We start from the raw sequence: 20,392 nt of genomic DNA on the forward strand, positions 1-20,392 counted from the left end.
GCCGAGAAAATTAAATCTGAAATGGTGTTTAATGAAGCAGCCTCGAAGTAGCACAAGAAATACTTATCTTATCCTCCTGTGCATTTCAAGTGACTTGCAATCTGAGATGACCAACTCTTGCAATTTGGAATATGATGTTTTCAAAATTTCAGCAGAAAACATGAAGAATGCTTTGGAGAGGAGAAGCCATTCAGCCATATCAATCCATTCATTGAGGAGAACCCTAAAATTCCCCCACTATTGAAAAAATGATTTCCCAAATGATTTCAGAATTTTGCTTTTCATCCACTACTCTGTCCAAAAGTATTGAACATTCAGCTCATGTGATTTACCTATGACAAGTTTAAACCCGATTCTCTTATCTTTATGTGATTGTTTAATTTCGAATAACCTTCCTGCAACTATTTATCTTTTTGTCATCTGCCTCCTAGCCTTCTGTTTGTCAGAGATAGTTGACATCCTGCGGGCAGACATAATTCAAGAATCTGATGAAATGACTCACAATGAATACAAAATTAGCTGAAGATCAAAACATATGTTAAAGGCAGTGAAGCAGGATTTTGGTAAGCAAAAGGCTAGCCTTACCATCACACTGTTCAGTCTTCAAGCAGAAGGGAAAGCTTCATGTGGTGTTTCTATTGAGCAATTCATGTCAAATTGTAAACATTTTTCAGACCCCAAAGTAAAGTGCAAAAACATAAGAATGAAATAAGAAGTGTAGGCCATTTTACCCCTTAAGCCTGCTCCATTATTACCTAAATTCATGACTGATAAGACTGAATTCAACTTTCTTGCCTGTTCCCCATATTCCTCGGCTCCCATGTAGATTGAAAATCTGTCTAACTCAACCTTGCCTATATTCAATGACCTAGCCTTCACAGCCTGCTAGAGAAGAGAGTTACAATCCTCACAGAAGAAATTTATCATCACCATCTTAAATGAAAGATCCCTGACTTTTAGTCAGTATCTTCTAATTCTAGACTCCTCGATGAAGGGAAATATCCACTCATCATTTATCATGCTTCAAAGTTTTGTGTTTCATAAAGATCGTATCTCATTTTTCTAAACTGCAAATAGGTTATGGCCAACCTGATTAACCCTTCCTCCAAAGAGAAACCCTTTCAGCCAGGAAATTAACCAATGAACTTTTTGGGCCTGCAAGTATGCAATCGAAACTAAACAAGCTACTCTTAATGTGGCCTCATCAGTGCTCTATCCAGGGAGAGCAAGATTTCCCTCCTTTTATACTCATCCCTCTTACACTAAAGACTAAAATTGCATTTGTGTTCCTAGCTTTACTGTACCTGCATTTCAATTTTGTTTTGTGATTCATGAGCAAGGAAACTCAGATCCCCCTGTACAGCAGCAGTCAGTAGTCTTTCTCGACCTTAACAATATTCTGTTTTCTATTCTTTCTGTCAAAATAAATAATCGTACATTTTTCCACATTATACACTGTCTGTTGGACTTTACTACTGGGGTATATTGATTAGATTAGATTCCCTATGGTGTGGAAACAGGCCCTTCAGCCCAACAAGTCCACACCGACCCTCCAAAGAGCAACCCACCCATTCCCCTGCATTTACCCATGACTAATCCACCTAACAGTATGGACAATTTAGTGTGGCCAATACACCTGACCTGCACATCTTTGGCCTGTAGGACGAAACCGGAGCACCCAGAGGAAACCCACGCAGACACGGGGAGAACATGCAAACTCCGCACAGACAGGCCCGAGCTGGGAATCGAACCCAGGTCCCTGGCGCTGTGAGGCAGCAGTGCTAACCATTGAGCCACCGTGCTGCCCTGGTTATTATGTTTGCCCATATGTAAAACATTTTCATGTTCAAAACCAAGCAGATACATCCTTTTCTGTATCCTCCCTGGGAGGGAAACATGGTCGAATGGGAATCTTGTGGGACAGTGGCAGTATTCCTATTTCTGGGGCAGAAGACCTGGTTTCAAGTCCTATCTGTTCCAGAAATACACCATAACTGATCTGAACAGGAATAAAAATATCTGAAATCTTTGAGTTTTTTGAAGACGTAGCAAAGAGGATTGATGAGGGCAAAGCAGTGGACAAGATGTATATGGACTTCAGTAAGGCATTCAACAAGGTTCCCCATGGGAGACTGGTTAGCAAGGTTAGATCTCATGGAATACATGGAGGACTTGCCATTTGGATACAGAACTGGCTCAAAGGTAGAAGACAGAGGGTGGAGGTGGAGAGTTGTTTTTCAGACTGGAGGCTGTGACCAGTGGAGTGCCACACGATTGGTGCTGGGTCCACTACTTTTTGTCATTTATATTAATGATTGGATGTGAGTTTAAGCGGTATAGTTAGTAAGCTTGCAGATTACACCAAAATTGGAGGTGTAGTGGACAGCGAAGAAGGTTACCTCGGATTACAACGGGATCTTGACCAGATAAGACAATGGAGTGGCAGATAGAGTTTGATTTAGATAAATGTAAGATACTACATTTTGGGAAAGCAAATCTTAGCAGGACTTATACACTTAACGGTAAGGTCCTAGGAAGTGTTGCTGAATAAAGAGACCTTGGAGTACAGGTTCATAGCTCCTTGAAAATGGAGTCGCAGGTAGATAGGAGAGTGAAGAAGGAATTTGGTATGCTTTCCTTTATTGGTCAGAGTGTTGAGTACAGGAGTTGGGAGGTCATGTTGTGGCTGTACAGGACATTGGTTAGGCCACTGTTGGAATATGTATGAAATTTTGGTCTCCTTCCTATCAGAAGGATGTTGTGAAACATGAAAGGGTTCAGAAAAGACTTACAAGGATGTTGCCAGGGTTGGAGGATTTGAGCTATAGGGTGAGGTTGAATCAGCTAGGGTTGTTTTCCCTGGAGCATCGGAGGCTGAGGGGTGATGTTAGAGAGGTTTATAAAATTATGAGGGACATGGATAGGGTAAGTAGACAAGGTCTTTTCCCTGGGGTTGGGAGTCCAGAACTAGAGGGCATAGCTTTAGGATGAGAAGGCAAAGATATAAAAGACACCTAATGGGAAACATTTCCATGCAGAGAGTGTGTGTGGAATGGACTGCCAGAGGAAGTGGTGGAGGCTAGTATAATTGCAGCATTTTAGAAGCATCTGGATGGGTATATGAATGGGAATGGTTTGGAGGGATATGGGCCAGGTGCTGGCAGGTGGGACTAGATTGGGTTGGGATATCTGGCCAGCATGGACGAGTTGGACCGAAGGGTCTGCTTCCGTGCTGTACACCTCCATGACTCGATGACTTTATAAATATCTTACTGGTACAGACTGAAGTAACAATCTTCTTTCACGATTGGAACTAGGGGTTTTGCGGTGTAGTCGTATTTTCCTACCTCATAACCAGAAATTCTGTGAAGTCTCACCTGCCCAGAGGTGTGTTACAACATGGTCAAACAGATTGATTAGAATAACTACGCTATTTGTCCACTCATGTAACCCCTCCCTATCACTTCACAGACTCTTTCAATGAGGCTTATTTCTTTTCCCCCCAACAATGTTTGGCTACAATACAGTCAGTCCCTTGAAATAAGTCATTAGTATAAATAGTGAATATTTGAAATCCCAAGATGGATTTCTGTGGTACTCTTCTAGTTAGTTTTGGGTGTCCTTAAAAGAGTCCATTTATCGCAATTCTATGTTCCTTTTTAGTCCCCTAAACTAATCTATCACCCCAACAAATTTTGATCTAATATAGTAGCCTATTATCAAATGTATCCTGCTAATACTTTAATAAGGAATTCAACATTTTCCTAAAACAGAGATTTGATTAACTGACAAGGATGATACCTTGCCTTCAGAGGTTAACTTACGATGAAAACTTATACAAATTTGGCTTGATATCTCTAGGAATTAGAAGGTTAAGGGATGATCTAATTGAAGTCTTCAAGATGTTAACAGGAAAAAGCAGGGTAAGTAAAGCAGTGTACGTAATGGCAGAACCATTAGGAGCATTGATATACAAAGAGATCTGAGTGTGTCGGTCCAAAGACCACTGAAGGTGGCAGCACAGATAGATAAGGCTTTAAAAAAGGCCTTATGGCCTGCTTGCCTTCATTGGAAGGGACATTGAATATAAGGACAGACAAGTTATGCAGCAGCTTTACAGAACATTAGTTAGGTCATGCTTGGAATATTGTGTACAGTTCTGGTCACAACACTACTAGAAGGAGAGGGTAAAGAAAAGCTTCCCAGATGTTTAGCAATGAAGAAAAGTTGGATAGACTGGGTTTGTTTTCATTGGAATGCAGGAGGTTGAGGGGTGACCTGATAGAAGTTTATAAGAATATGAATAGCATAGATAGAGTGGAAATTATAAGGCTTTTTCCCAGGATGGAGGGGTCAATAATTAGGGGACACAGGTTCAAGTTGTTGGGGGGCAAGTTTAAAAGAGATGTGTATTGCACATTTTCTCACGTACAGAATGGTGAGTGCTTGGAACGCATTGCCAAAGGAGGTGCTAGAAGCTGACACAGTAGCAACATTCAAGGAACACCTGGACAAATGCATGAATAGGAATAAAGGGATATCGATCCTGTAATTGAAGAGAGTTTTAGAATAGAAGGGCAAAATGTGGGGGTGCAGGCTTGGAGGGTCAAAGGGCCTGTTCCTGTGCTGTATTGTTTTTTGTTCTAGTTCTTAAAGATAGATTTTTTCCACTGGTTGAAGTTCAACAACTGGGGGCATATCCTAAAAATTAGGGCCAAACCTATGCAGGAGAGATATTATGAAGCATTTCGACACACAAAGACTATGAGTGGTTTGGGATTCTCTTCTACAAATGGCAGTTGATGCTAGATCAGTTGTTCATTTTAAACCTGTGATACATCAATTTCTGTTAAGCAATAGTATTAAATGATATGGAGCTAGGCCACAAATCTCATGATTTCATTGTATGGCGGAATCAATTTGAGGGGCTTTGTTTCAGGAGGCAGTCACACTTGGTAGATTAAGTAATTCAAATTCAGTTAGTGATCAGTGACAACAGGGTATAATTGCAAGTGTGGCAGATAGGGGGATCCTGAGTTCATGAATAGAGGATCCTCAGTTCTTTACCTTATCCAACAGATATGAGATGCTTGCTCCCTGTGTGGATGAGGAAAAGGGCTGTGGGGAGCCAGCTGACTACAGCACCATGGTGCAGAAGGCCATTCAAGAGGGGGGAGCAAAAAGACAAGTGAAACTTCTAGGGGATTCTATAATTAGGGGGATAGATAGCATCCTTTGCAAGCCAGATTAGGTGTCCCGCATGGTGTGTTGCCTGCCCAGTTCCAGGATGCAGGACACCTCTGACCAGCTTGAAAGGATAGTGGAGTGGGAGTGGGAGTATCCAGTTGTTGTGGTTCATGTTGGGACAAGCAACATAGGCATGGATAAGATGGAAGAGCTGCTTGGGGATTATCGAGCACTAGGAACTAAATTAAGGAACAGGTCCTCAAGGGTTATAATCTCTGGATTACTACACAAGCCATGAGCAAATTGGCTTCGGGATAAGAAAATTAAGGAAGTAAACACATGGGTAAGGGACTGGCGTAGGAAAGAGGGGTTCCATTTCACGGGGCATTGGCAGCAGTTTTAGAACAAGAGGAACCTCCACCTGAACTAATCTGGAACCAGCCTTCTAGTGAAAAAGGATAAATGGGGTGCTCACTAGGACTTTAAACAAATGAGTTGGGAGGAAGGGAAAGGGAAAACAGCATGATGTATAATGGTAAATCGAAAGGTAAGCAGCAGGTTAGCATGTGTGCAGAAGGGTTCAAGTACAAGGCAGACTATGAAAGAAGGAAAAAGGAAGGATAACTCAGGACATACTATTAGAGATGTTGGAAATCATGAGGCTTTTACAAAAAAGCAAAAGGGTGCTTTACCTGGATGCTCGTAGTATTCGTTACAAGTTTGATGAGTTAATGATGCAAATCATCGCAAATTAATATGATTTACTAGCCATTACGGAGACATGGTTACAAGATGTTCACAACTGGGAGTTAACTATCTAGGGGTATCAGACTATTCAGAAGGACAGAGAGTTAAGGGAGATGGTGTAGCTCTGACATTCAAGGACAACATCAGGGCGGTGCTGAGAGATTTTCTAGATTCTATGGAGAAGGAGATTGAATCCAATTGGGTGGAAATTAGAAATTCGAAGAAGAAAAAGTCACGCCTGTAGAACTGCATAGTCAATAGGCCACCAAATAATAACATCATATTGGGGCAGGCAATAAACAAAGAAATAACTAATGGCTGTAAAAATGGTATGGCAATTATCATGTGGGATTTTAATCTACATGTCAATTGGTCGGACCAACTCAGTCAGGGTAGCCTTGAGGAGTTCATTGAATGTCTCCGTGATAGTTTTCTTGAGCAACCTGTAATGGAACCAATGAGGGAGCAAGCTATCCTAGATCTGGTCCTGTGTAATGAGACAGGAATAATTAATGACCTCATAGTTAGGGATCCTCTTGGAAGGAGCAATCACAGTATGGTTGAATTTAGAATAGAGATGGACAGTGTGAAGACAAAATCCAATATCAGGGTCCTGTGCTTAAACAAGGGAGACTACAATAGGATGAGGGAGGACTTAGCTAAAGTAGACTGGAAATGAAGATTTTATGGTGGGACAGTTCATGAGCAATGAAGGACTTTCAAAGAAATTTTTCAAACTGCTCAGCAAAAATATATTGCAGTGAAAAGGAAGGACTGTAAGAAAAGAGGTAATCTGTCATGTGTGTCTAAGGAAATATGGGTGGCTATCAAATTGAAAGAAAAGGCATACAAAGTGTCCAAGATCAACATGAAACTAGAAAACTGGGAAAACTTTAAAGGTCGACAGAAAGCCACAAAAAGAGCTAGAAAGAAAAATAAGATAGAACATAAGAAAAAAAACTAGCACAGAATATAAAGACAGATAGCAAAAATTACTATAAATATATAAAATGAAAAATAGTGGCTAAACTAAACATTGGTCCTTTAGAGGATGAGAAGAGGCATTTATTAACGAGATTTGATGAAATGGTCGAAGCATTGAATAGGTATTTTGTACTCGTCTTCACAGTGGAGGACACGAATAACATGCCAGTAATTGACAAAGAGGCAAAGGTAGGTGAGGACCTTGAAAGAATCATTATTACAGAAGAGGTAGTGTTGGGCCTTCAAATGGAGCTAAAGATTGACAAGTGTCCTGACCCTGATAGAATGCATCCCAGGGTACTAAAAGAGACGGCGGGAGAAATAGCAAGGACATTTGTGGCAATTTTCCTAAATTTGCTGGACTCTGGGACAGTTCCAGCAGATTGGAAAACAGCAAATGCTACGCAACTTTTTAAAAAGGAACTTAGACAAAAGATGGGGATTTATCGACCGATTAGCTTAACTTCGGTAGTGGGGCAAGATGCTTGAATCTATTATCAAGGAAGAAATAGCAAGGCATCGAGATAGAAATTGTCCCGTTGGGCAGACACAGCATGGGGTTAATGAAGTTCTCGATTAGTGGTGCTGGAAGAGCACAGCAGTTCAGGCAGCATCCAAGTAGCTTCGAAATCGACGTTTCGGGCAAAAACCCTTCATCAGGAAGGGCTTTCCTGAAGAAGGGCTTTTGCCCGAAACGTCAATTTCGAAGCTACTTGGATGCTGCCTGAACTGCTGTGCTCTTCCAGCACCACTAATCCAGAATCTGGTTTCCAGCATCTGCAGTCATTGTTTTTACCCCTTGGGTTAATGAAGGGCAGGTCATTCTGAACAAATCATTTGGAATTCAATGAAGACGTTACAAACAAGGTGGACAATGGCTACCCAGTAGCTGATGTGTATTTCGATTTCAAAAAGGCCTTCAATAAGGTGCCACACAAGAGGCTGCTGCATAAAATAAAGATGCATGGTGTTACAGGTAAACTATTAGTATGGGTAGGAGATTGGGTGACGAACAGGAAGCAAAGAGTGGGGTAAGTAAGTGCTACTCTGGTTGGCAATCAGTAGCTAGTGGTGTGCCTCAGGAATCAGTGTTGGGAACTCAAATATTCATAATTTATATAGATGATTTGGAGTTGGGGACCATGTGTAGTGTGTTAAAGTTTGCAGATGACACTAAGATGAATGGAGTGCAAAGTGTGCAGAGGACTGTGAAACTTTGCGGATGAACATAGATACTTTAAATGAGTGAGCAAAAAGTCTGGCAGATGGAATACAATATTAATAAATGTGAAGTCATTCATTTTGGTAGGAGCAATAGTAAAAAGGTTTATTACTTGAAAGGTAAAAGGTTGCACCATGCTACTATGCAGAGGGACCTGGGTATCCTTGTGCATAAATCACAGAAGGTTGTCTGCAGGTACAACAGGTAATTAGGAAGGCAAATGGAATGTTGTCCTTCATTGCTAAAGGGATTGAGTTTAAATGCATCTGCACAGGATGATGGTGAGGCCACACCTGGAGTACTGTATACAGTTTTGGTCTGACTAGGCTGGGATTATATTAATTGGAATTTAGAAGAATAAGGGTGGATTTTATAGAAACATCTAAAATTATGAAGGGAATAGATAAGAGAGAAATAGAGAGGATGTTTCCACTAGCATTGGAAACTAGTACAAGAGGGCATAGCCTCAAAATTAGGACTGAATTGAGAAGAAACTTCTTCACCCAGAAGGTTGAAAATCTATGGAATTCCCTGCCCAGTGAGGTAGTTGACACTACTTCAGTAAATGTTTTTAAAGCTAACATAGACAGTATTTGAACAATAAAGAAATTAAGGGATATGGTGAGAGCGTGGGTAAGTGGAACTGAGTCCACAAAAAGATCAGCCATGATCTTATTGAATGGCAGAGCAGCCTCAAAGGGCCAGATGGTCTACTCCTGCTCCTAGTTCTTGGTTCTGTTATATCTCCTATTCCTGTGTTTCTATGTTCCCAACCGGCCTATGGTCTCCTGCTTCCTGTCAGCTTCCTTTCTTGAACAGAAATGTTACAATGTAGGTTTTCTGATCTAGAGAAATTCGGAAGAATATAAACAATGAACCTATTATCTTTCCACCCACTTCAAAGATGACACCAGGCCCAAGAATTAGAGAGAGGTATAAGGTCTTACTTTTCTCATCTCTACCAGACCCCAATGAGATGTGCTTGTGAGAAATTGTGAAAGGTTTTAAGAAGGTTTTAATCCTTTTGAATACTGTGGTTTTAAAAAAATGTAAACATGCTTTCCTGTAAGTTTGACTCCAAAATGAAGGTATAAACGTTTATTTTCACAATATCCAAATGAACAGACACACAGTTTCAACCTAACAGGGAAACAGAGAGTCCTATCAACAGAAGTTTTACTGGGATACTGATCCTAGCTATGTCCAAATCAAACAGTTTTTACTTTCCATCATATTAATGCCAATGCTAATCAATCAAAACCACTCCCTCCCAATTCAATCTTTGAGTTATGCATTAAACTCTCTGATCTGTCTGTCCTTACGCCAATTTTGTCCATGTCTCAAGGGGAAAACCCTAAATGACTGTCCTTGACTTTCTGCATATTAATTTAGATCCTAGCTTCTCAAATGTCTATCCAGAATCTCATTCTTGTTTCTACTTACATTATGGGTTTCTCATGAATCATAATAAAAAAAGGTCCTCTCCCTCCAACTTCAAATTCTTCTGCAGACATGTTGCAAGGGGACTTCTCCATGTTCTGTTTCATTGTGAACAAACTGGCCAGAGGATTCACTGGTTACAAGCATTTCTGGCGATTGCTCATAATACAGGATTTCCCATTTTTCTTTTTATCTGTATGACCTTTAATTTTTATTTATTTCCTTACAACATTTGGGTGATGATATGGATTCTGTTCAGTACTTGTCTGTTTGTACCACATCATGGAATGTAGGCTTGACAGTTGGTTTTTACCCTAATACATGAATGGTAGAGAAGTGATGAAACAGTACATGAAATCACAATAACTAAATAACTCCAGTGTTAGCCTGAGGTTAGCTCTTCATGAATGAAAAATTAATTGAAAAGCTTACCCACATCCACTGAGGTGAGAGCACTTTCAAAGTTCCAGAGATTCTGAAATAATTTGCATAAATGGAATGAGCACAGTGGGTTAGTTCCTTAGTACTCATTAGTTACAAACAGCCTTTTAAGCTGGAGAAGTGATTATGGGAAGGGTTATGTGTAAACCTCAGATTAATTGGTCAAGATTTTACAATACTTCAGCATATTTATATGGTGTACAGAGCACCCAAGGAACATCCTGAAATCTGCAGATTTAAAGATTTAGCAAATAATGAGAAATAATGCAACTATTCAGTCACACAGATGTTTTAAGAAACTGAATCAGTATTTGCAAATACATTACATAAATGTAATGAGTCTCTAGTAAAACAGCTTGAAAATAACTGAACATAATGTACGTGTCAAAGGTAAACTATCCCTGTCCATCTTCTTGAGATGGCTCCAGACGTTGACATTGCTGATCACAACATTCTCCTCAAATGTCTCTCCACGTTGTCTAGCTGGGCAGAACTGCTCTCACCTGTTCTATTCATATCTATCTAATCATAACATTGTGCCCCTTGCTAATCTTATCTTCCTGCTCCTATGCTGTTATCTTTAGTACCCCCTTAGAATTTACAACTGGCTGCCTCATCGTTCTTATTTGCTTTCTTATCATTTGTATTCCCTCAGTGACATCACCTGAAAGCACAGTGTTAGTTTTCACATGAATGCATATGATCTGCACAGCTCTAACCACCATTACTTTTATCAAATCTTCCATTGTGGCTAAACTATCAGACTGCTCATCTGTCATCCAGCACTAAAAGAGCAGAAATGATTTACACTTAGCAGTGAGAAACAAAGCTGTTGACTTTGATCTCCATTCAAATTCAATTCACTGGTTGCCAGACTGGCAATTGTCTAAAACTAAATCCATCTGGTCAAAACTTTTATCACATCTCACCACATTTCTGTACCACCATAAAGAATGCTTACTTCCACTTGTGTAATATTCTATAAAACTTCCCTGCCCCAGCTCATCTGCTGTTGAAAATTCCCATTTCTCCATTCACTGTTTTGTTAACAAAGACTTAAATATTACAAAATGCTCCCAACATTTTATCCTTTGCAAACTAAAGATCTTCAACATTTTTCCTCCCACATCTTAATGTGGATTGGATCCCATCACTCCTGTGTTCACTGTCTTTTATAAGGCTCAAGTCAGGAACGTTTTTAATTTTAAAATTCTTATTCTTGTTTTCACATTCCTACCTTCCTTATCTCTGTTATTTCCTCATCCCCACAACTTTTCAAGATATCTGCACTCAGCTACTTTTGGCCTCTTGAGTATCCCCAATTTTAGTTGCTGCAACATTGGTGACTATATATATATATACATATATGGTTGCCTAGGGCCTTATCTCTGGAATTGATGACCTATATCTCTCTCGCTGCCTCTTTACCCTGCTTTCCCCCTGTATTGATCATAACTTAGAACCGAGGAGAAAGTGAGGACTGTAGATGCTGGAGATCAGAGCTGAAAATGTGTTGCTGGAAAAGCGCAGCAGGTCAGGCAGCATCCAAGGAGCAGGAGAATCAACGTTTCGGGCATGAGCCCTTCTTCAGGAATGAGGAAAGTGTGTCCAGCAGGCTAAGATAAAAGGTAGGGAGGAATTCTCTGAAATGTTCCACAAGTAGGCGGCCTGTCTCCCCAATATAGAGGAATTCACTGAAACGTTCTGCAAGTAGGCCTCCTCTATATTGGGGAGACAGGCCGCCTACGTGCGGAACGTTTCAGAGAACACCTCTGGGACACCTGGACAAACAAACCCAACCACCCCGTGGCTCAATACTTCAACTCCCCCTCCCACTCTACGAATGACATGCAGGTCCTTGGACTCCTCCACCGCCAGACCATAGCAACACGACGGTTGGAGGAAGAGCGCCTCATCTTCTGCCTAGGAACCCTCCAATCACAAGGGATGAACTCAGATTTCTCCAGTTTCCTAATTTCTCCTCCCCCCACCTTGTCTCAGTCAAATCCCTCGAACTCAGCACCGCCTTTCTAACCTGCAATCTTCTTCCTGACCTCTCCGCCCCCACCCCACTCAGGCCTATCACCCTCACCTTGACATTCTTCCACCTATCGCATTTCCAATGCCCCTCCCCCAAGTCCCTCCTCCCTACCTTTTAGCTTAGCCTGCTGGACACACTTTCCTCATTCCTGAAGAAGGGCTGATGCCCGAAACGTCAATTTTCCTGCTCCTTGGATGCTGCCTGACTTGCTGCACTTTTCCAGCAACACATTTTCAGCCCATAACTTAGAACCTACTACTTTGACTACTTTTTTGATCATCTGACCCAATATGTCCTGATGTGATTTTGTGTCATCTTTTGCTGGGTAACCCTGCAGAAAAACAGGGATATTTTACCCATACAGCTCTGTATAAATACAAGTTGTGTTGTTGTTTTCAAAATAACTGACTGCAACATTTTCCTTTTTTACCCCCTTCTTCTGTTATTCAATACCATATGAACCAGCCATTCAGCCCATCAAGACTGTTCTGTGAATGAAATAAAGAAAAAGTCTGATCATCCATTTCAATGTCACTTTCTTGTGCTATCCTACGCATAGCTCCTGATGTCATTAGTATCTGGAAACCTATTAAGGGCCATCTTGAACATGTTCAATGATGGAGTATCTACAGCTCTTTGAAGTACAGAACTCCAAGGGTTCACCATCCTTTGAGTACTTATCCAAATGGACTAAGCATATTCGCAATAGTGTCTCCTCTCAGATTCCTGTTGTCACATCTGGTATTCCCAAAAGATCCCACTCTTATTCTTACTTCTGTTAATTAATACACAAAGTGAGGTTCAACATTTATACTCAACTTCTCCATCAGCTCTTTCAATTTCACAATTGATGCTGTTAAGTTTAATTGGGTGTCTGGCCATAGCATCATGGATAAATTACCACTTCTTTCATTTTCAGTTTACAAAATCATAACCATCCTGTCCAGTTTGAGAAAGGATATAATAACTAAATTGATATAACATTTGAACTGGATGTAACAAATCATGTTACAGCTATAAAGAAGTACTCTTGAAATGCAGTCATTGTTGAAATGCACTTTTGTGCTTAACAAGACATATTTTATCTAAGTCCATCATCCATACCTAGCTGTTTTCTTATCATGAATCTGATAATCCTGGTGCCTTAAACGTTGCTAACATAGGCTTCACACCTCACATCCAGTTCATCCTGTATTCTATCACAAAACATCAGCTTTTTTTAAAAATTTATGCCCACCATTCCCCATCAAAATCCTCATCCACTCCTTTTTTATCTCCAGGATCGATTTTTTTCAGTGCTATCCAAGCTGATTCTGAGTTTCACCACAGACTCGAATGCAAAACTCCAGAATTTTTAATGATCCCAAATAAATTCTGAAGACCCTAGTTTTCTGCAACATGTACTGGCTTCTCCTCCCGTTGTCTGCCTTCAAAAATCTGTCCTCAGGCTAACATTACTAATGCTGCAATATACCCAGCTTGCACTCTCTCTTGTTTAGCATAAACAATAATTTATGTATGCCTTCCTTGTACAATTACTGACATGGCCTTCAGATGTCACTTTACTGAACTTGTACCTATAAATAATGATTGGCATTTCAAAAATGTGCAAACGTATCTTGTTTTAAAGTACAACACTTGAAAATATATCATTTCTATTCCATCCAACGAGAAAGAAATTGAAATAACCAAAACATGATAAGGAACATGAATATGATGACTCACCATGACATTCCAATGTTGACCAGTTAATGCTGGAATGAATCCTTTCCTTTTAATTATTTGGCATTTAAGCATTAGTAAAGTATAGCAAAATCTCATATAACTGGTGTCTGGCCATAAATTTCAACAGTAATAATTTTGAGACTCCAGTTTTACTTTGTGAATGATACAGCATTGCAGGAGGGAAGGAAGTGATTTCATTCATCAATAATGATGCTGCTCTAAACATTTTCGATAATTAAGGCCAGATCTTTGCCATTTATAAAAGGTGAATCATCTAGTCAAAACCTCCATTGAGATGAATTTAGGGAATGTTCTCCAGTGAAGAAAGAAGCAACACACAAACCACAGTCTATTAAATTACATGTACATACACATTCAATTTGTCCCACAATAAAAGCCACATTTAAGTGGCTGCCAAGGCATTTGGAAAACAGGACACCAGAAGCATGATGGAACCTCTGTATTTAAATTACTACATTAAGTTTATGTTCATAAATAGACTGAAAGCTCCCATTAAAAGAGTCAATCTCAATGCAGTTCTGGAGTCACATGTAGGTTAGACCGGTTAGGGACCGCAGCTTTCTTTCCCTACAGCACATTAGTAAACCAGGTAGGTTTTTACGACAATCAAGAATGTGGCCATTACTCATTATTGAGACTGGGGGCCCAGATTACTGCCATGACGAGCTTATCTGCCATGATAAAAATGAGAATTAGGAATCCCAATCCTGTTCTTGAACCAAGCATCTCTTATTTTCCTGGAGAACAGGGTTGGGAGCAATCTATACTTCACACATACATAGGTCCTAAAGGTAGTGGGCCATGTGAGTGTTCTGCTGTCTCTACTAAAATGGGATATTGGAGTCCATGGAGGATGAAACCCAGAGTGCACAGATTAGACAGCTAAGACCAGGTCCGTTCTCAGTGCATTTGCTTGGGTAGCTACGATACTTGCTTGAAGATGCAAAGTACTTTTTGGATTTGGTCTGATTACAGATTCAGGAAAGGTAAAGCACAACTGGGCTTGTAAAAAGGAGGTATGCTTGTGTGTAACTAATGCATACATCCTTATTTTTATTTCCCATTGAATTGACTAGGCCAATATTTATTCACATCCATAACTGACCTGCAAAAAGAGATGGTGAGCTGCCTCCTTGAACTACTTCAGTCTTTCAGATGTAGATATATCCACAGTGCTGTTAGGAAGAGATTTTGACCCAGCAACACTAAAGGAGCAGTGATACAGTTCCAGGTCAGGGTGGTGTGCGGTTTGGAAAGGAACTTGCAGACAATGGTTTCTCCATACATCTGCTGCCCTTGTCTGTCCAAATGATTGAGGTCATGAGCTTAGCAGGTCTTGTGATAGATTTGGTGAGTTGCTGCAGCACATCACAAATATTGTACACACTGTTGCCACTGTATGCCAGTGGTGAAGGTTGTGAATGTTGAAAGTGGTGGATAGAGTGCCAAACAAATGGGCTCCTCTTTCTATGGTGCTGTTGAACTTCTGAAATACTCATTATTGGACTCATCCAGGGAATGAAAAGTATTTCATAGAATCCCTACAGTGTGGAAACAGGCTATTCAGCCCAATAAGTGCACACTGACTCTCCAAAGAGGATCCCACCCAGACCCAATACCCCCTCCCCTATAATCCTATATTTCCCAAAGCTAATCTAGCTAGTCTACAATCTCATTTGACCAATCCACCTAATCTGCACATTTTGGACTGCGGGAGGAAACCAAAGCGTCCAGAGGAAACCCACGGGGAGAATGTGCAAACTCCACACAGTCACCGAAGCTGGTATTGAACCTATGTCCCTGGTGCTGGGATCCACTGTGCCACCTGACATAAACATCTGAATCAGGCCATGTCAATGGTAGACAGGCTTTGGGAAGTTAGGACACAAATTAGTTGCTGCAAAATTCCTAGACTCTGACTTGCTCTTGTATCCACAGTATTTATGTAATTGGTCCAGTGAAGTTCATGTTATTATAGTAATACCCATGATGTTGGAAGTGTAGAATACATTGTCTAGCACTTGAATGGCACAAACGATACTCACTACTTATCAGCTCAAGTCTGAATGCTGTCCAGGTTTCATGCATTTGGGACTGCTTTAATATGCAAGAAGGCATGAATTATTTTGAACATTGTGTCATGATCAACCAACAACTCTGACCTTATGATGAAGGTGGGTCTTTGATAAAGCACCAAAAATGATTGAACCTAAGACATTTCCCAGTGCGATTCTTCAGATTCCTTGGGTCTGAGATGATTAACCTCCAACAACGACAATTACTTTCCTTTGTGCTTAGTAATCATCCAACCAGATCAGGGATCTCCCCTGATTCTCATTTATCCTGATTTTGATTTGACCCCTTAATGTCATGCTTAGTCAAATGCTGCCTTGATGATAAGGGCAGTTACTCTCACCTCACCTCTGAAGTTCAGCTCCTTTGTCCATGCTGAGACCAAGGCTGTACTGATGTAAGGTGGATGAGTGGCCCCGGTGGAACCCAAACTGGACATCAGCCAGCAGGTCAATGCTGAGCAAGTGCTATGTAATAGCATTGCCAACAACTCCAACAACATTGCTGATGATTGTGTTGACGACTGGCACAGTCAAAGCTGTCAAAGTACTGACCAAAAAATGTGTGGAGTTAAATAATAAACAATGCCAATGTTTCAGTATTCCAACTGACGTAAACTATCATCGGTGAAAGTGTGATGCTGGAAAAACACAGCAGATCAGGCAGCATCCGAGGAGCAGGAGAACTGACATTTCAGGCATAAGACCTTCATCAGGAATGAGAATTGTGAGCCAAGGAAGTTCAAAAACCCATACCTGATGAAGGGTTTATACCCGAAATGTTGATTCTCCACCTCCTCAGATGCTGTCTGACCTGCTGTGTTTATCCAGCACCACACTCCTGACTCCCATCTCCAGCATCTGCAGTACTCACTTTCTCCTAGTTGATTATAAACTGTCATAGTGTTTGTACTACTTGGTGGGTTTCCCAAAAGTACTATCGATTGAGCTTTTAATGGACAGTTCCAAATTTTTATAGAATGGAAATGTTGGTTTACATAGGGAATTGGGTAATTAAGTGAAACATTATATTCTTTAAGGAATTTGTGAAAATAGTTTTCCATGTATTGCATTTTTTGTGTCAATGATCGTGTGTTTTTTCAATAATAAGATCATCACTGGACTGATAACTTTATTTTCTGTCAGGATGTGTCTGGGGTATGTCAATGGCAGATACCGGGTGGGTTTACATGAAGAGTGAAGGAAAATAGTGGTGGGTAGTTAGGTATGAGTCAGCTCTGAGTTGCTAATTGGCTATAAATGGCCAATGTGATGCTTGACAGGTTAGGAAGTATGAGGGAACACGAGTGATGGCTGATTGACATTGGATGGTATATGGAAAAGCAGAGCAATAGGAGATAGGCAGAGGAGCACGGCATGTCAGGGGGAATACCAGGAGTTGTGTCAGATTGGTGGATGGACATAAGGTGTCATAAATTTGTACAAGGCTTCAGGAAACGTGGATGGCATGAATGGGAGCATGTAGAGGTTGAAGGATGAAAGCAGGAGGGATTTTATGTGCTTAAATCTGATTTTTTAAGTATTGAAGACCATGCAGGAGTTCTCAGTCAGGCTTCCTGCTCAAAGACCCTCAAGAACACTAGCCTTCTCTGATCTTCCTGGGTTACCCAGCACAAATCTCAATTCAGCCTGCCCATCAATTGAGAATTGAAATGCAAACAGCCACTTCTACAGGTCAAGATCATGGAGTAAGGATTTTTCCTGCCTCTGTGCACCTAACGCAGGAATGAAAATAAGGACATCAATTTCAGTTCTAGATTTATTAATTCATTTAAAGCTGCCATAGTGGAATCTAGATTACTAGTCCAGCGATATTACCCATTACCACTATGTCACCATCACTCCCAAGAACTCAATAGCTCAAAATATATTCATACAGCTTTACAGAAATTTTAAGCAGTAATTAGGTACAATTAAAAAGAACACATCAATGTCGATCATGCTCTTAAAGTAGTTACATTATTCCATAAAGCATTCAGTGATCTGATCTATTATAGTCAAGAGGCCCAATTTAAACTTAGGAGCAATTACTGGGACATTAGGAATACAATCTAAATAAATACAAAGTGAGAAAGCCAAGCTGTAAAGTAAGATTTCCATTTTTTTCTGCACTCTGTCACATTGTGGATTCACAGACTCACAGAAAAGTTCTGTTACTATTATCCCATAATTGCACATAAACACCAAACTGCATCTGCAAATGCAACAGCAAAGTTACCCACATTAACTACCAACGATCTTGATGAATGGGATTTCTGAGCTCAAAAATATTTCATTATGCATGACCTAGAGAGATGGCAACAGGATAAATTGCTGAGAGGGTTGCAAAAACAAATAAAAACACACAATAGATCTACAAAAAGACAAATAGAGAGGGCTTGGGAAAGAGAAACATTCAAACTGAGACAGAAGGACTTCAAGAAAGGGAAGGAAATGACAGCGTACACACAATTCTATCATTCTTTCTTTCTTCTATATCTGGAATCCTGGATTTGATAAGGCTCTGGAACCAAAAGAATTACGTTTCACAACAAAACTTTTGTTTCAATGTTTTCAGTCTCTGTTCTGAACTTCAGAGTATATTGAAACCAAAGAAATGGCTGCTCTGAGAATTGTTTGGGAAATAGCTATATCACATTATACATGAGCCTATAAAAATGAGCAATATTGCACAGAAAATGTAAAATCCATTGTAAAAACTCACCATTGCTGACAATTTTGGCCCGTTGATTTGAGCATTCATAATCGCATCATTCACTAATGAATGGAGATTCAGCAAAACATGTTCTATATCATAACTTTCCTGTATTCCATTTGACAGATCCTCCAGTGACCTGATGTATTCCCGCCAGTGTGGGTCAATTTCTGCCATTGCAGCAAGGCATCCTCTCATCACATTCAGGCAATAGCCCATGCACGGCTTACCATTAGTCATTCCATAACAATGGGAGCAGAATAGCATCTTCAGCAGAGCTTTGCTACATTCTTTAGTGTACTGTAAGTGATCAGTTGTGTTGATAACTTCAATTCCTAAATTTAAGGCCTGCAGGAACATATGACTAGCCATTAGAGATTTTGACATTTGACTCATTATTAATTTTGGAAGATTACCAAATGGATTAAGGTCCTTCCTTGCCATCCGTACACATTCTGCAAAGTCTGGGGAGATGTCAGTGAGGGCAGGATTGATTAGATGATTATAGACCAATGGAAAGAGACTATCAAAAAATCTATTAACAAATTCGTCGACATTCATCTCTGAGCCAAAAACAAAGAGTGCAACATCAGTGAATAGTTCTTGAATTGGTGCAACTGCTTGGAAGGCCATATTCCGGTAGGTCGTTCTGAACAGCATCTTGGTGTTATTCTCTGCATGCCAAATGATATTCTGAAAAGACTCTGCAATTAAAAGGACAAACAGGTAAATCATTCAGCTTCAATAATTTCACAATCTAACAACACAGAATGGATTATTTTGTATCCTTTCCCCACATTCTGCGGCAGTGTTCTACATGGATGTACTTGAGAAGTTGGATTCAAAATCATTAGAAAGCACCTTTTCTAAATTCAGTGGAAGCTAAAATATGAAACATCATACTACAAACAACTTGTTTGTAGCAGCATACAACTTGGCTTTCCTTCTCCATTGCACATTAGCATTTAGATTTTGCATGACAGGTGGTGGCCATGGCAGCAAGTGCAAGACTAGCATGTTAACTGATATAAAATTGCAAGCAGCCACATAGGGTTGACTTTCCATTGTGGTTCCATTGCCAGCAGCAAGTAGAGATTCATGCAGACAGCCAACTTGGAAAGGTAGCTGACTGACTTAAAAAAAGGTTGAACTAGACACCATTTTACAGGGCCTTCAGCATTTTGCCAACAGCACAGTGGGAAACAGGAGTTACGTGGAGATCTCCCTGCAGCATCCTGAGGACCGGCAGAGTTCCAGGCACCACATGCACAAAGATCCAAATTGAAATCACTCAATTCTATCGTGTTGTATCCTAACAGCCAGATGAAAGTAATTACCCATCGGGCTGGGCATAAAAAATTGCATGGTCCATTTCTCAAAAGCAAATAATTTCACAAAATTTGTTAGTCAGACTGGGCAGAAATGTCAACACTAGTCATCAGTCAGTCTGGAATCTGAATTCCAATTAGCTTTACTGATAGTTCTTTTTGTATAAACATATGGATGACATGCTCAATCGCATGACATAGATGACCAACATGCTGGAAGGGATAGATTCAGAACAGAACCAGCAACTGAACATCAATGAAATGCTGTTAGTCATAATCAGCAGCAGAATTTAACCTGAAAACAATCTGTAACCTCACAACCTGGCATATCCATTATTCTATCATTAGTGTCAAGACAAGGGAAAAAAACCTTTATTTGAGGAGCAGCACGAAGCGTCTCAATAAAATTTGGTGCTCAAGCCCTACAGGTTGAACGACCATACTCCGGCGGTCTCAGGACCAGGCATT

The 20,392-nt window shown here is 40.3% G+C and overlaps 1 protein-coding gene across 1 annotated transcript in view; it reads right to left on the reverse strand.

Annotated features, from left to right (window-relative positions):
- The window catches only part of gpc5a (glypican 5a), a 995,175-nt gene that overhangs the window by 738,750 nt on the left and 236,033 nt on the right, over positions 1-20,392 (reverse strand). The window contains exon 3 of the mRNA XM_072577903.1: positions 18,606-19,300. Within this exon, the coding sequence (XP_072434004.1) occupies positions 18,606-19,300 (695 nt within the window). The remainder of the gene's footprint in view (positions 1-18,605; positions 19,301-20,392) is intronic.

The sequence above is a fragment of the Chiloscyllium punctatum genome, chromosome 9, assembly GCF_047496795.1.
Source record: "Chiloscyllium punctatum isolate Juve2018m chromosome 9, sChiPun1.3, whole genome shotgun sequence".
Lineage (NCBI taxonomy): Eukaryota > Metazoa > Chordata > Chondrichthyes > Orectolobiformes > Hemiscylliidae > Chiloscyllium > Chiloscyllium punctatum.